The 16,322-nt window shown below is 47.7% G+C and overlaps 1 protein-coding gene across 7 annotated transcripts; it reads right to left on the bottom strand.

Moving 5' to 3' along the window:
• Positions 1 to 3,039: 3,039 nt before the first annotated feature.
• On the bottom strand, positions 3,040 to 16,086 carry LOC100192634 (TSL-kinase interacting protein 1). Of its 7 annotated transcripts, none has more exons than XM_008655091.3 (16): positions 15,727 to 16,086; positions 15,504 to 15,580; positions 15,318 to 15,400; positions 15,170 to 15,217; positions 14,817 to 14,926; positions 11,686 to 11,770; positions 11,474 to 11,590; positions 11,317 to 11,401; positions 10,966 to 11,142; positions 10,739 to 10,842; positions 10,205 to 10,443; positions 9,383 to 9,519; positions 4,715 to 4,857; positions 4,218 to 4,616; positions 3,982 to 4,119; positions 3,040 to 3,904 (listed from the first exon to the last, which is right to left on the bottom strand). In XM_008655091.3, the coding sequence occupies exons 1-16, from the start codon at positions 15,936 to 15,938 to the stop codon at positions 3,728 to 3,730; spliced, it is 2,331 nt and encodes a 776-aa protein (XP_008653313.3). In that variant the 5' UTR covers positions 15,939 to 16,086; the 3' UTR covers positions 3,040 to 3,727. The 7 variants fall into 7 exon arrangements, with proteins under 7 accessions (XP_008653313.3, XP_020393068.2, XP_035814794.1 ...); XM_020537479.2 differs by having other exon boundaries at positions 4,715 to 4,812; XM_035958901.1 differs by having other exon boundaries at positions 4,715 to 4,812; positions 9,389 to 9,519.
• Positions 16,087 to 16,322: the final 236 nt, after the last annotated feature.

Raw genomic sequence — 16,322 nt, 5'->3', positions numbered from 1 at the left:
GGACTTTGTGGCCTCCTCAACGGGGACCAGGTTCTTTGGAACCGAACCTCGGTAAAACAAATCATCGTGTTCACTTGTTGATTTTCACTTGATTTGTTTTTCTCTCTCAATAGGTTCCCTTGCTCATATTGATTTGAGTTTGCTCCCAAACAACATCCGCATTGATTGAGCAACTCCAAGCAAGGAGAACCATCTTTTGAACTACGATTTAATTCTAACGCTAACCCCGACCCTAGTGCAAGTTTAAGTTTATAAATTTCAGGTTTCGCCTATTCACCCCCCCCCCCCTCTAGGCGACTTTCACATAGGACATGCTTGGCAAGACATTTGCGCTCCCATCCTGCTGTTTTTATCATGCCACCTGTCTCTTTGCTCCCGAGTGTTTGGCCTGCGGTTTTCCATGCCAACCGCATTTACCTTACTCGCTCACATCTAATGACTGGTGGTCATTAGATCATCCTTCATTACTACACTCTCCCTTCGCCTATAGCTCGCACTCCACACCCTCAAAGCGACATGACCATTGAGGCCTGCTCATCCTCCTTGGTGTCACTGTCGCATGAGGTTGTAGTGAGAAGCGCGGTGAACACCTCGCCGGTCTTGTGCTTGAGGCACTTGAGGCGGCACAGATCTTGGGCGAGATTTGGAAGGGGTGGCAGGCCGGAGACGTTGTAGAGGTTGGTGTTTGGGTAGATGTAGTCATCGATGGAGAGCTCGATGATGGTGCGAGTGTCCTCGTCGTACATGAAAAGCGCGAGGAGGAAGAAGATGACACAAGCGTGGCGACCGAGAGCGTCGTGTGGATGCAAGGAAGGAGTACCCGGAGGCAGCGAGCGGGTCAAAGAGCACCACGGGGGGCAGTCGGTACTTGAGGTCAAGATGGTGGTCGTGGGAACGAGGGTCGGAGGTGGAGGTGCGCGGCTGTGGCTCGGCCATGGCTGCGGTCGGAGGCTGCTGCTGGGGAAGAAGGGGATTGGAATGGAACTAGATTTGGTAGCATAAATAATTCTTGAAAATTGGCATTAATAATTTTTGAAAATGATGTGAAGAATAAAAGCTCAAACTAGGTTCTCTTACAGAGTGATTTTTTTAAAACAGAGATGTGATATGTACAATGTGAATATAATGTTTGTACACATAGCTATAGGGGATGATCTGCAAAACTAGGAACAGCTTGACTTGTTGTCTAGTTTTTACCGCCTTTAATATTTCTTTATTTTGAAGATAGTCATTGTTCATGTTGCTAATGCTAGGAATTTTTTCCTACCATATTTCTTGGTAACAATTGTCTTTTAGGAAGCCTGCTAAACTCTACATTGGAACTCATCTTTAAAATTTGTATGTCATCGAGGTCCAATTTTATTTATGCAATAAAAGCAAGGAGGCTTTTATCTACAACATTTCCCTTTTATCTTTTTTGTAGAGATTTTTCTTACAACCAGCTGTCAGGCAACTTTCCTTCTTAGACTACTCAAAACAATTTGCAATTGTGAGTACAGAGTTCTAAAGCTTCAATTGTGCCTTCATAGTTCTAAAACTTCAAGTCTGTTGTGATGTCCAGAAGGCCAAGACTCGGTGACATTCTCCATTGCAGCTTCCATTGTTGGCCAGATAGTTGGGTCAAGGGCTGAGTGCGGTTTCAAGGAATCAAGTGACAAAGGGTACTGACGATTCTTTAACAAATACTACTATTTATCCAAACAAGAATTGGCATTGGAGCAACACTGAAGGCAAGGCATGGGACCCTCTTGCAACAAAGATAGCAGACTCAATCGCTAGGGGTTCTCATGCACCAACCCCAAGTATGTGCTTCTGATTGTGTTAAGTACGTGATTCACACAAACATGTGAAGATATTTACATGAACTGGATTATCTTATATGTCATGTAATTGCCTTGTGTGTCCCACAAAATTGAGTTGTCCATGGGCGATAGGTAGAATAAGAGATGCTAATGTAGCAGTATGGTACCACTGTTTGTTGTTTTCAAAATTTGTAAGTCAACTCTCTCGAGCCTGGAACGATTTAACCCTTGTGCTTTGGACTGATGGCCAAAGTATGCATATGTTGCGTTTGCTGAATTCCCCCCCCCCCCTGTTTGGATTACAAGTTATCAGTGATACCTTGCCCCAATGGGACCATCGTAGCCGCATTAGAAGGCACAACATGTATTCAACAAACATGTGAAGAATGGGTACTGTTTGCTGGATTTCCATAGGCATGCCTAGACTTTCAATGCATTACCATTGTATTTGGCATGCCTAGAACTGCTACACAAAACTTATTATGTATTTTGTCTAAAAAATACTATATCCTTAATATGCTTGCTTGATATATTTTTTCCCTGCTCTTCTATTCATGTGTGGGTCTATCAAGAATGATGCAATTAAATAAGGATATATGCTTTGTCAATATTGTTTGAATCTTTGAGCGTAGCAGCAAAAGACTTGGCACACCATTGTTCTAGTTATTATGATCTGAACAACCCATTTTATATATGGAGCTCGTGGCAATGGCAGTCCCACAATAGGACGATTAACTTGTGGCATCGAGTGGTGGTGTGCTCGAGCTCACGCTCCTCTACAACCTGACACTGTTATCCATGAGGGTTCCCATCACCATTGCACTCACGTTTGTTCGTCGTCAGGGCACTCACGTCATTCGTCGTCACTGTTATATTCGAAATGCTAGATGGATACTCTTGTTTAGGTTCCAGACTTTGTTCAAGGCAAAGTGTGTGCTTCTGTTGCAATATATGGTCACAAACATTTGGCCAAGCTCCAAACTTAAAAGGTATAAACATTTAGATTTATCATAGCATTAGCATGGACATCTAACTAGTGTTAGTTATAATAATCTAGTGTTGTTATTAACCATCGAGACCTAATTAGTGACCTAGATACTTTCATACTTGATAAAAACTAGACACTCCGAAAACAAGATGCTACTTACTCAATTTGAACTATAAGTTTTTTTTTACTTTTATCTAGAGATGTATAACAACAGTTACATGTCTAAAAGATCTAAAATGAAGCACAATCTAGAATGTAAAGAGTATGTATCGATTGATCTCACCTAAAAACCGTGCATGATAGAACACGAAAGTCTCGGTATACATAAGCCTCCTGCATGCGAGGGTGCTTACTCTCGACGTAGGATTTCTTTCCGTGAGGCATAGGAAAGAGCATTGGACCCTTTGCAACCCTATATTCTAAGAAAGGATTACATTGGATCCTTCCCTTTGCAATCCTATGTTCTAAAGGCTCTCGTAAAAAAAAACTGAATCTTACAGAAATCCTTCGTGTCAAAGTAACTAAACTACTCAACAGAAGTCCTCCATTGTCACAATTCTCCGATCTGATTGCCTTGAGATAACCCACGTGGACATATTAGATGTAAACCGGAAGAATGAAGTGCACAATCATTTGATGGTCATTAGGCAAACTTATCTTATACTCGGCCCCAGGAAGCTTTACCTGTACCCAAGTGCTTGTATGTGCTTTATGTACAAGGGCAACACATTTACATGGAGTACAGGTTAGCACATCCGTTATGTTATCTTACAACAGCACGAGCCCCTCTCATATGCATCAAATCCGCATCTGTTGGATACCCGTATCAGCAGCAAACAGCTCACTTGGGCAATATAAAGCTCCCTCTTCCGGGAATGGCAGATTGGAGGTTCCTTCCTTACCAAAACAAATCGTGGAAGCCCTAACATCCCCAGTTCTACATGATCGATGGAATAGAGTCATTTTTATCTGAGAAGAATGACAGGTTTCGAAATGCGTCGAGGCTATTTGCCATTAGACGGTTCCAACTATTTTGACTGTCCCCTATAAGTATGTCATCGGCTTCGTATCTCACAGACGGTATGTCCAAGTCCAGTGGTCCGAGTGAATCAGGCTGCCAATTAATAAAAAAAGGGTAAGCTCAGCTAAGATAATGCTAGTACAAAAGAACATTATGATTTCTTCAAGTACCCAATATATGTCAGCTAAAGATTGATCCTTCAACTCATTAGTTTCATCATTTCGAGGTGGTGATTTGGCATAAAACTCCTCGTCTTTGGCATCATCATTATTATAATGATTATCAGCATCAGCCTCTCCAGCCAAGTCCTAATACATGAGATAACACATAAATAAACAAGGTAAAAAAAACCTCAAACATATAAACTTATTTTGCTTCTAGGAGAATCCAAAAGATGTCAGCAGACCTCAAGAAAACCTTTAAATCCTTCAGAATTTGAGGGATGAACTCCATTGTTAGTATCAGGAGAGCTGCTAAGAGTGTTTGAACCTTCTTGCTTCCTGGAGGCTGACAAATTAAAGATGAACTCATCACATGTCTCTTCTGCTCCCCATATGGTTGAATGGGGAGCATGGGCTGACTGCTCTGATGCTTGATAACGAGAAGCATGAAGGGCAACAGCAGCATCAAACGAGTCATAGCTGCATGGATTCTCAAAAAACAAAGGATTTTTTACACTAGTTCCTCCGCAGTCCAAATGAGTGCCTTTAGATGCTTCTGTCAGTAAGTGCCCAAAACTGATATTTGTAAGGGTATCTGCCCACTCTACTGCAGATATTGCCACACAATTCATTCCCTGATCATCCTGATGTATAAATGCATACTAAGTTATAATAAGAGAAGGGAAGATCGGCCATAGAAACATTTAGTTTTCACAAAGCTGCAAGAGACAGAAAATATAACCTCAAAAGCTTGAGTTATAGGAACATGAGCTTGCTTTTGGCTGCCAAACTGAGAGGGGGGCACATTAGCTGGCTCATCTGGAAGCTCCGAGTTCTTGCCTGTACTAGATGGTGTCATATGCGATAGAAATTGAAACCCTAACCCTAAACCAAGGTTAGGTGATATATTAATAATAGTGGTAAGTGGGCCTAGGCTAATATAGAGACAATCACACACAATACACTAGTACACACACAATACATCTAACACCCCCCCCCCCCACACACACACACAGTCGAAACTCTAGCCACGGTAAATGTTGATACTGGACCGAAACTCTTCAAACACCGATGTAGGGAGGCCCTTGATGAAGATGTCGGCGAACTGAGACGTAGTCGGGGCATGAAGAAAACGCACATCTCCGACGGCGACACACTCACACACGAAGTGGAGGTCGAGCTCAACAAGCTTCGTGCGCTGATGCTGGATGGGGCTGGTGGAGAGATAGACGGCGCTGATGTTGTCGCAGTAGACCAGTGTGCTCCTCGTCTGCGGACTGTGAAGTTCCTGGAGCAGCTAACGAAGCCAGTCCGCCTCAGCCACGCCGTTAGCCACAACGCGGTACTCGGCCTCGGCACTAGAGCGGGAGACGACAGGCTACCGCTTCGAGTACCAAGAGACAAGGTTGTCGCAAGGAACACGACATAGCCAGAAGTGGACCAGCGCGTCGAGACTCGGGACAACCAGCCCACCCGGAGTCAGTGTAGATGACAAGTTCGATGGTCGAGAAGTGGCGAAGGAGGCCAAAGTCGGTAGAGCCCTAGAGGTACCACAGGATCCGCTTCATAGCAGTGAGATGAGGCTCCCGCTGGGCATGCATATGGAGGCACACATGCTGGACGGCGTAGGCGATGTCAAGCCGTGTGAAGACGAGGTACTGCAGCGCCCCGGCAAGACTATGGTAGCTAGTGGGATCAACCACCGGGAACCATCGGAGGAGGAGGCCTTGCCTTAAGTGTATATTGGAGTCATGCAGGGCTTACAGTCAGCCATGCCAGCGTGCTCGAGGATGTCGACGGTGTACTGGCGCTGGTGCAGAAACAGGCCCTGGGACCGACGCTCCACGGTGATCCCCGAGAAGTGGTGCAGCTCACCCAGGTCTTTCATCGCGAACTCCTGCTGGAGGGAGGAAATGATGCGCCGCAGGAGGTCGTGGGAGGAGGTCGTGAGGACGATGTCGTCGACGTAGAGGAGGAGGTACGCCATGTCCAGGCCGCGACGGAAGACGAATAGGGAGGTGTCCGCCATGGCCTACACGAAGCCCTGTGAGAGAAAAGCGATTGTACCAAGCTCGGGACGGCTGCTTGAGGCTATAGAGGGACCGATCGAGCTTGCAGACCATGTCGGGGTGCGCCTAGTCCATAAAGCCGACCGAATGAGTGCAATACACCGTTTCCATCGGAGTGCCATGGAGGAAGGCATTCTTGACATCGAGCTGATGCATTGGCTAGGCCCGTGAGAGAGCCAGAGTCAGAACAGTTTGGATGGTACCAGGCTTCACCACGGGGTTGAAGGTCTCGTCATTGTGATATTCTGGCCCTAGGGGATGGTGATATCCTGGCCCAAGGCTTAATAGAATTAATAGAGTACTCATCAACAAGGTGCATCTTCTTTTTCGGGCCTATATCGAAACAACCTTCAAGTTAAGCGTGCTTGGCTTAGAGCAATTTGGGATGGGTGACCGGCCAGGAAGTTTTCTCGGGTGCGCATGAGTGAGGACAAAGTGCGCACAAAAGACTCGTGTTGGTCTGTGGAGACAATATATGATCCTAGAGAGCTGTCAGGAGTAAGTACCACCGGTCCGGGAATGGACGGGGTGTTACAAGTGGTATCAGAGCCGACCCTCGCGAGTTTCACGGGCATGTGTGAGTTAGGGGTTCGAGTATATGGCGCATGGCGCATGTGGGCCCGGAGTGGTCACATGGCATGGCATATGACGACACTAGATACACAGATGTGCCTAAGAGGGAAGGTTAATGGATTGGGGTTGACCGACGAGGACATCAGTCTTCTAAGGGAGTGGATTATGATATCCTAGCCCCAGGGGATGGTGATATCCTGGCCTAAGACTTAATAGAGTACTCATATCAACAAGGTGCATCTTCTTTTTCGTAAGCCTATCTCGAAACAACCTTCAAGTTAAGTGTGTTTGGCTTGGAGCAATTTGGGATGGGTGACCGACCAGGTAGCACTGTTTTTAAGGCGTCGCCTAGGCGACGCCTAGGCGTCCGGGCGGTGGTCTGACGCCTAGGCGCCTTGCCCGCCTACCTCGCCTAGGCGTCGCCTAGGCGCCGCCTAGGCGTCTAGGCGGTGGTCCAACGCCTTGGAGCGCCTTACCGCTTTAAAAACCATGTCAGGTAGTTTTCTCGGGTGCGCATGAGTGAGGACAAAGTGCGCACAAAAGAATCGTGTTGGTCTGTGGGGACAATATATGATCCTAGAGAGCTGTCAGGAGTAAGTACCGTCAGTCCGGGAATGGACAGGGTGTTACAGTCATACTCCACCCCGAGACACTGGGTGAAGCTCCACAAGACCCAGCGAGCCCTGTTTTGATCCAAAGAGCCATCTGCCTTCAACTTATGCTTGAAGATCCATTTCCGGTGACCACATTGGTGCCAGAGAGTCGTGGCACCAGATCTCAGATGTGGTTCGCCTGTAAGGCCACGTACTCCTGCGTAGCACACTCCAGTTGGGGTCGGCGAGCGCACTATGGACAGAGGACGGCTCGGGGAAGAGCGCCGAAGAAGATGACGCCGAGAGAAGGTTCTGGAAGATGTTGAGGGCAACAAGGATGTTGTTGAGGTACAAAGGGCCAAGAAGGATCATGTCACCTACTGAGGTGACAGGCATAGTCGGTCCATTACCAATAGTGAAGAAGAAAGGGAAGATGGGGCTGGGAGGATGAGGTAAAGAGACCGCTCTGGGGTCACGAATGGTGTGGAAAGAGACGTCGGAGTCAGCAACCCAATTAGTGGGAGGTGGTGGTGGCGATGATATGGGGAAAGATGAGAGAGACATCGGGGGCACCCCCATAGAACCACAGGAAGGGGTGCTAGGGCCGGTAGTGGTGAGCATGCTGACGACAATCATGGGTGGGGAAGAAGGTAAGATCTCGATCATCATGGAGACAATCGTGACGCTAGGGAACACAAATGACCCAGTAGCGTGGCGACCCGCCTAAGGGTGGAGCTCGACGCAATCACGGAGAACAGGGTTCATGACCCGATTCAAGGCCACAAAAGTGCCCCGGGGAAGATGTCCGGTGTGAAGTGAGAAGCGCAAACGATAGGGAGGCACATAAACCACGGTGGAGGTAGGGTTCGGCGCGGCGGCGTAGGGGGTCGACGTGGCGGGGAAGGGAGCCAAGGCGACACGGGTGGCGATACTGGGGAAGGAGAGCGCGGGCACGCAGGGAGGCACAGACGAGGCACTGCATGGGAGGCGGGCCATGAGGGAGGGAACACCGACCATGGAGAGTGTCGACAACGGGGCGGGGCGACACGACCAAGAGGAGGTGCGGGCCGAGAACGGACGCGATGTCGGCTGGGACGCGCGACAGCGAGGGCACCGGTGCCGAGAATGGCCGTGACAATGAGGGAAACACTGAGGGGGCGTCGGTGGAGCTGCTGGGCAGGACCGGCGCAGCGCTGGGGAAGGAGGCAGCCAAGCCGCGCCGCTGGTGTCGAAGGATGCGCCACTGGTGGTGGAGCCGCTGGGGAGGACGGCTGCGTCTCCGAGGGAGGAGGCGACCGCGCCACCTGGGTCGGTGAGGGAGGGGCGGCGAGCTCGGTGAAGATCACCTCCGCTGGAGAGGGAGTGAGGCCGCCGCACGTGGAGATGCTGGGTGCGGGGCGCCACGCCATCGTGAGCAGAGATGGTGGTGGCGGCTGACAGTTGCGGCTTCCGGAGAACTGCGGCAGCGGCTGCATCGGCTAGAGAGGCAGCGGCTGCATCGGCTAGGGAGGCGACGACGACATCGGCCAGGGAGCGCGGGTCCACAGCACCGCGCGGCACGGAGGAAAGTCGTTGTCGTCCATGGCGCAGCAGGTTCCCGGGGGAAAGGCGCCGACGGAGGCCTCGAGCTCGAGCAATGCGTCGCCCGCGGCGAAGAAGACGAAGACACGCCCGCGAGGCGGCGGCCTGCCAGCACGCCCGCGCGGCGGCGCAATGGGCGCGCCCATTGAGCCGAGGAAGCCCGCACCGAAAAAGGAGGCGACGGTGTTGGAGAAGGCAGAGCTCAAAAGGTTGCAGGCGCGAGGCGGAGCCGAGCCGAGGGAAGGAGTCGCAGGAGGAGCTACGTGGGGCCGCACCGAGCCGCGCAACGAGATGGAGGGAGGGGAGAGAAGGCGGTCGGCGCGGGAGCGACGCCGGTGGCACTGCTACAGTGGTGGTTGGGGTTGGGGTGGGGAAGAAGGAACACTAACCTAGCTAGATATCATGATAGAAATTGAAACTCTAACCCTAAATCAGTGTCGGGTGATGTATTAATAATAGCGGTAAGTGGGCCTAGGCTCAATACAGGGACAATCACACAATACATCATTATGCACACAATACAACATCTAACAATATGCAATAACATCGAACTACAAGGATATTGATCATGAATGCAGTTACTGAGGAAAGTACCATCACTTTGAACACAAGCCTTATCTCCTGATGGCGATTTGACTTGGATGACTTCTGGTATCATGCAATCCTCAAAATGGGTTAAAGATATTTCACTTACTCCTGCTCCAAGCTCAACAAGGGAAACCCAACCATACCTGAACAACAAAATGTTGACAACAATTAGCAAGCATTATGCGCTAGAAGTGACTCGTTAGGTTGTGACTTCCTTCGCACTTGCATTTTTGCGCGGCAATTTTGATACTACATTCTTTCTTCATTGGGACTGGCTAATCTTTCCCCTGCCTCTAATGAGTCTGCTTTTGCTGACTGGTGGGAGGTGTGTAAGCAAGTGCACAAATCCAAAAGAAAAGGCTTTAACAGTATCATCATCTTGGGGGCTTGGTGTTTATGGCTTCATCGTAATAAGGTGGTTTTTGATGGTGTCAGACCTTCCATTCATGGAATAAAATCAGTTTTTTGGATGAATTTGAATGCTGGAGGCTTGCCGGTGCTAGACATCTTGAGGCTTTGGGTCCTGGTGCTGCAATTTTCAGATCAAGGGTTCTATTGGGTGCTTAGTGAGGAGCAGTTGTGTGGGTGTGTGGCCTGCTGGCACTTTTGCTGTTGTTCTTCTTTTGCGTGCTGCTGTTTTCATGCGCAGAAGGAGGCTGCAGTTCTGTGCGTAGCAGGATTTGGTGGTCTTGTGTTTTGCCTATTTTAGCATTGTACTTTGGTCCATTTTGGACTGTTTTCTTCTCTTAATTTAATGATGTGCAGCTCTCCTGTGCGTTCACGAAAAAAAAAGGTTGTGACTTCCTATCAATTAGAGAAATTATATACCTTAAACGGAAAACAGACGGGCTATTCACAGAAAGAAACACATCAGCTACTGCAACAGTATCTCTTGTTGTCCACCTCTGATATGTAGCCAAATCCTCTTGATTAGCACAATATGGAAAAAGAATAAGCTCTCCAGATGCGATGTTTGAGTTACCCCATTTTCGGTTTAGATGTTCTAGCACAGATGATATTTTCTTTCTAGAGCTTAATGTGAGCTCTAGATGAGGATTATGGTCATCCTGATAAGAGGAGAAAAAGCACCATGTAATGTTCAAATTGCTCAAAGATTGGAGAACAGAACAAAACAACTCAGACCCAAACCAGATACAAAGAAAAGTTTGAGCAAAATGCAAAGGGACACTAATCAAGTAATCTATTCATCATCATTCATCTATAACATGCATGAATTCAACAACAAGAACCCGAGTGCTTGGTCAATAATTCACCAGTAATAACTGACAAGTTAAAAATACAGCGACTGAGGAAAATTGTGATTCATATGCAGCTTGCTAGTAGCAAGAAACCATGCTTTACCTTCTCCAATGCCTTCCGAGTAGCTTCATTTATTGGAAATAACTGTAGCTTCAGCTTCACAGGTGCCTGTGAATCTGCTTCCTTCATATGATTTGTGCTAATGCCTGCAAGTGCAGAATAAAAACATCAGGATAATAGACCTGTATTTGCTACTGTTAACTTCAACGACTGTGTTGAACAAAGTTCCACAAATACAAAAACTAAAATCCAGTTGCTAGAAGCCATACCATCAATGCTAGAAAGTCTTTCTGATAATGAAGTCAGTGTTCTTGCATCAACATTACAAAAAATGCCTGGGTTAATCGTGTTGCGCTCGAGCTCCTCAGCTGCATCAGCAACTAAAGAAACACCAGCCATGGCTGCTCTCTCCCATTTCTTATATGCAGCAGATGCAACAGCGCCACCTAAAACATAGCTCACCAGCTATCCACATTAATGCAACAAAGATTCACCACTAGAGAGGGTCCTCTACATGATAATTAATCAAAAACAATTTCACCAAAACTCTAACCACACAGATTTTGACAAAAGATAGGCAAGGCTAGGTCATAACAAAGGGAAAGAGAATATGTGCCCACCTGCCTTCCTTTTTTGTTTCACGGTTCTTGTGGCAGAGAGTTCCCCTTTAGTTGTCCCTGGCTTGTTAGAAATCGGTTCTGCAACCTGCTTGAAAATTGACCCTTTAGGAGATGCTACTCTGCTACCATTCTGAGCATCTACTGACAGGAACTTTACAGGAGGATTCTCATTCCCAGGAGCTTTGCTGATAATTGGAGATGGAGAAGGTAGGCACATATCCACTCGTGAACGCTTTCTCCTGGACTTATTTCTGTCCTTTAGCAGTTGTTTCCCCTAGCAAACAAAAGGAGACACATAGCATGAGAAAGAAGAAATAAACTGTCGACGTTTTATAACGAGAAAAGGAACATGGGGACAAAGCAACTCACCAGTGCTTCTACAAATGTTTTGAACCTCCGAGGTTTGAGATGCAACTTTGATGCAGTGCAGCTAAATTTCTCAAGCAGAGACCACCTACATCAAAACCAACTAATATTGAACTGCCAGCAGTCGAGCAAGCACATCCTTAAACGAAGTTGTCATTATTTATTCGCTTTCTACAAAAGCTAAGTTGCCCGTTTTTAAGAATTATTAAGAAAATAGTTCTCTAAGAAGGGAGGCCATATGAGATGAAACCTCATGTACAATTTGGAATGGATTTTTTAAAATAAATTGAAAGCACGGTTATAATGGATGGTGGCTTAATCCAAAGGAAATAATGCAGAAGCATTGCACGATTATATGAAGCTAAACAACAAGAAATTGAATTTAGATTGAGTATGTAACATAAGAGTGAGGCAGTAAGCCAAGCACGTCAAAATCAATAGAAAGGTCCACAACAGATCAATAAATATGACAAGATATCCACTACATAACGGAACTATATTGAGTGGTAGTCACAGCCTTCAGATACAATCTACCATCATGATCTATAATAGAAAGACTGAAAGACAAGATGTCCAAATTCCTATAAACATCATATGCCGAAGAGATAACTCAGAAAACATTACAAAGTAACCACTAGTGTTATATGACTGGCGTCAGCTATAAGAGACGTCGGGATCAGGATCAGGATCAGGAGGCTTAAGGGCCAAGTTATCATTAGATAAGGAGATAGCTCTTAGAAGCTATTAGATAGGAGTTATAGATAGGATAGGATAAGAAACTATTAGATAGGAGTTAGTTAGATAAGATGAAAGGAGGGACTATAAAACAACTTTGTACACCTCTATTTGGAATCAAGCAGAAGCAACTTATTTGTTGTCGGCTTCCCTTAGGGAGCTGGGAGCCCTAGCCACCACCTCCTTCCTCCTCATGCTTGCAGCCCTAATCCAACAGCAGCGCGGGTACTGTAGCACCTCTGTTCTCTTGCTCTCCTTCAGCCGAGCCGAGCCTAGGCCCAGCGTCGTGATCATCGTTGGTCCCCTGCGCCTCCCCTATTCCCTACGCCACATTCCCGGTAGGATCCGCAATCCTATCAATCTGGTAGCGGTGATGTCAGGCCCTCCACCCACCACCACCTTGTCTCCGGTGTCCTCTGCGCCCCTGCCCTCGCGTCACCGGTGATGGCGCCGACCCTCAACCTGGAAGTCGTAGCCCAGGCGGTTGCCGATCTCGGTCGTTCCGTGGCGGTCAACACCGCTTTCCTCCCCACCAATTTTCCACCGGCAGAGCACACGTCCCATACCACCCTTCCGTCGTCGCTGCATGCATTGTCGACGCCACCTTCATCGGCCCCGCTCCCCCTTCCAGGCTCGATTCGCCCACCTAACACCCCTTGTCCCCATCCACCTCCTATCCATGCAGCCATCGTCCTCGCCCATCCCATCATATGCCCTCGCCCCGACACACGCCCCCCAATTCACGATGGCGGCGCTCCTAGCCCCATCCACGCCACCCAACCCTAGCACCAACAGGGTATTCTATGGTGGGGTGGACGACACCCTGGTGTACGATGGGTCGTCCGGTGACCACGGCATTCCGGCCACGCATACCCACAGCGTCGCTCCGGATCCAAACCTCGGGCTCGCCCCACCACGCTTCTACAAGCTGGAGTTCCCCACCTACGACAGCGCTACAGATCCCCTCCACTGGCTCAATCAGTGCGAGCCATTCTTCCAAGGACAGCGAACAATGGCCTTGGATCGCACATGGCTGGCCTCCTACCACCTCACAGGCACAGCCCAAACATGGTACTATGCCCTTGAGCAGGATGAGGGTATGCCCTCATGGGAGCGCTTTCGTGAGTTGTGCTCCCTCCGCTTTGGGCCAACCATGCGGGGTACACGCCTCTCTGAGATGGCGCACCTTCCGTTCACCTCCATGGTGCAGGACTACGCTGACCACTTAACGCAGTGTAGTGCCACTCCCGCAACCTCTCGGCACCCCCAGAAGGCCAAGTTGTTCGTGGGCAGGCTCCAGACCACATTCACATCGACGTCGAGCTTCACGAGCCGTGAGACCTCCAGTCGACCATGTACTTAGCCCAGGCCTTTGAGACCCTTGCAGCTGCATCGCCACCGGCCCTGACAGCGCGGGCGCCAAACCCCCGTCGTGCCAAGACCAGCCTGCGCCAACCCGAGCCCCGCTGGACGCACCGCTGCAGCACCCCCCCCAGCACCTAGGCGGCGCGCCAGTCCCGACAGAAATCAGGGGGGCTGCTCGCCAGTTCCATTGTCTTTCCCCTGCCGAACAGCAAGAGTGGCGCCGTCAAGGACTCTGCTACAACTGCGACGAACCATACATCCACGGCCACGTCTGTGAACGCCTTTTCTACTTGGAATCGGACGACTTCATTAACGAAAACATCTTGGCCAACGTCTTAGTTGCAACACGTCCTCATGACCACGACGTTGTGGCAGGGACTGATTTGGGTGGATGAATTTTCGAGACCTCTACCTCGACTTCCAACTCGAGGACGAGCTGTTTACACAGGCGGGGAGAGATGTTATGACCGACATCAGCTATAAGAGATGTTAGGATCAGAATCAGGAGGCTTAAGGGCCAAGTTATCATTAGATAAGGAGATAGCTCTTAGAACTATTAGATAGGATAAGTTAGGAAACTATTAGATAGGAGTTAGTTAGATAAGATAATATGAGAGGAGGGACTATAAAACAACTTTGTACACCTCTATTTGGAATCAAGCAGAAGCAACTTATTTGTTGCCGGCTTCCCTCGGGGAGCTGGGAGCCCTAGCCATCACCCCCTTCTTCCTCCTCGCGCTTGCAGCCCTAATCCAACAGCAGTGCGGGTACTGTAGCAGCGCGGTACTGTAGTGTGGGTGTTGTAGCACCCTCTGTTCTCTTGCTCTCCTTCACCCGAGCCCAGCCACAGCGCCCCAGCGCCGTGATCGTCGTCGGTCACCTGCGCCTCACCCCTATTCCCTACAGCCTACGCCACATTCTTGGTAGGATCCGCAATCCTATCAACTAGTTTCTGGTCCTATGGTTCATGAATAAAATCAACAATGAACTATATTTTCTCAGGCAATTTACAGAGATAAAATATATTCAATTACCAGCGAAGCATAGCAGCAATGGTATCCTTGGAGTTTTTTGCATCAAGTGAGAACCTAGGACCCAGTAGCTTCTTCATGCGCCGAACAAGACGATAATAGTAATGCCTGACCTGTATGGCACATAAAGCATTAAATCATTTTATATTAGATTGATATACAACAGAATTAAACTTTAATAAGGTAGGCTAACGTTGCAAGAAAAGATTAAACATCTTAATAGTAATATAAAATATAAACTCTAATCACAATAGAAACATAAACTCCTTTGGATAACTCATACACAACTAAAATTCACAGGCTCACGACCTAATGTGTATTTGTTCATCCAAACATCTTGGTTGAGAAATAAATACCTGATCCTTGTTTTTACTCTGAACACGGTGTGTAATCTTGTCAAAGTTCTGGGAAAACAATATGGGATTATCCATCAATCGATTATTATTTGCTAATTAGATTACAAATAGAAGAAGAGCATTGCATCCAGAATTTACTGCCTCTTACTTTTCCTACTTGCCGCAGCGCATTGAAAAAAATCTCCTCCTCTTGGTGTGTCCACGCAGCCCATTGTCGAGTCTGCTTTTTTGCTATGAAATCAGACACAGAGCAAAAGCTATCAGGCAAAACCCAGAACTGTCATAAACAGGGAGTCTGGAAAAAATACAAAAAAAATAGTTTGCAAAAACGAACCAGGTTTCCTGTTAGGATCAGAAGGCTCGGGGGCGGACCCAGTGTAGGACATGGGTGTACACATGTACACCCGATAACTTTTTGCAAAAAGAACAGGAAAAATCGAATTTATTAGGTATACATATAAACTTCTAATTAGATCAGATCCGAATACAAATAGACAAACTTAGGGTTCGGTGGTCAGTTTCGCACAGCAGGAAGGGGAGAGAACGGATGCACATACATGGTGGGTGTTGATCGGCGAAGGACCCGACGAAGACCAGACGGCGGTGGCGGTCGTCTAGTAGCTACACGAGAGAGCGCCTCGCGCACGGTGGACGGGCAGAAGAAAAGGTAGGCGCTGAACGGAGCACTGTATGGTGGCGTTTGGATGGGAGTTGGAACGGGAAAGAGAACCGTTTCATGGTTGAAGACAAGAGCATGGGTTAATGACATATAAATATATAATGGGTTATGGATTGGAAAATACTCATATTTGGCTATGGATCAGAGATATATGAAGCGATCTCATTCAATCTCTCTCGATCCAGATGTAACAAAACAAGTTCTGAATAGGTAACAGATTGCAAAATAATCCTACCATTTAGGTACGGATCACAGAAATATATGGATACTAGCCATATGACTACTATCTGTCATATGCCTTTGTTTTAATAAAACATAAAAATATGTGTTTTTGTTGGTTATATGAGTGTGATTGTAGAGCCACCAACCAAGATTTAAACCCTAGTTATACACAATGTCACCTTATTTATACATAGTAGTAGAAATTGATGGACGTGGTCGTTGAAGTTGATGTTTCCACCGTCGGTTAGATTA

Source organism: Zea mays, chromosome 1 (genome assembly GCF_902167145.1).
Source record: "Zea mays cultivar B73 chromosome 1, Zm-B73-REFERENCE-NAM-5.0, whole genome shotgun sequence".
In the NCBI taxonomy this organism is placed as follows: Eukaryota; Viridiplantae; Streptophyta; class Magnoliopsida; order Poales; family Poaceae; genus Zea; species Zea mays.
The sequence above is the reverse complement of the archived record's forward strand: the minus strand, read 5'-3'. Positions and strand labels throughout refer to the sequence as shown.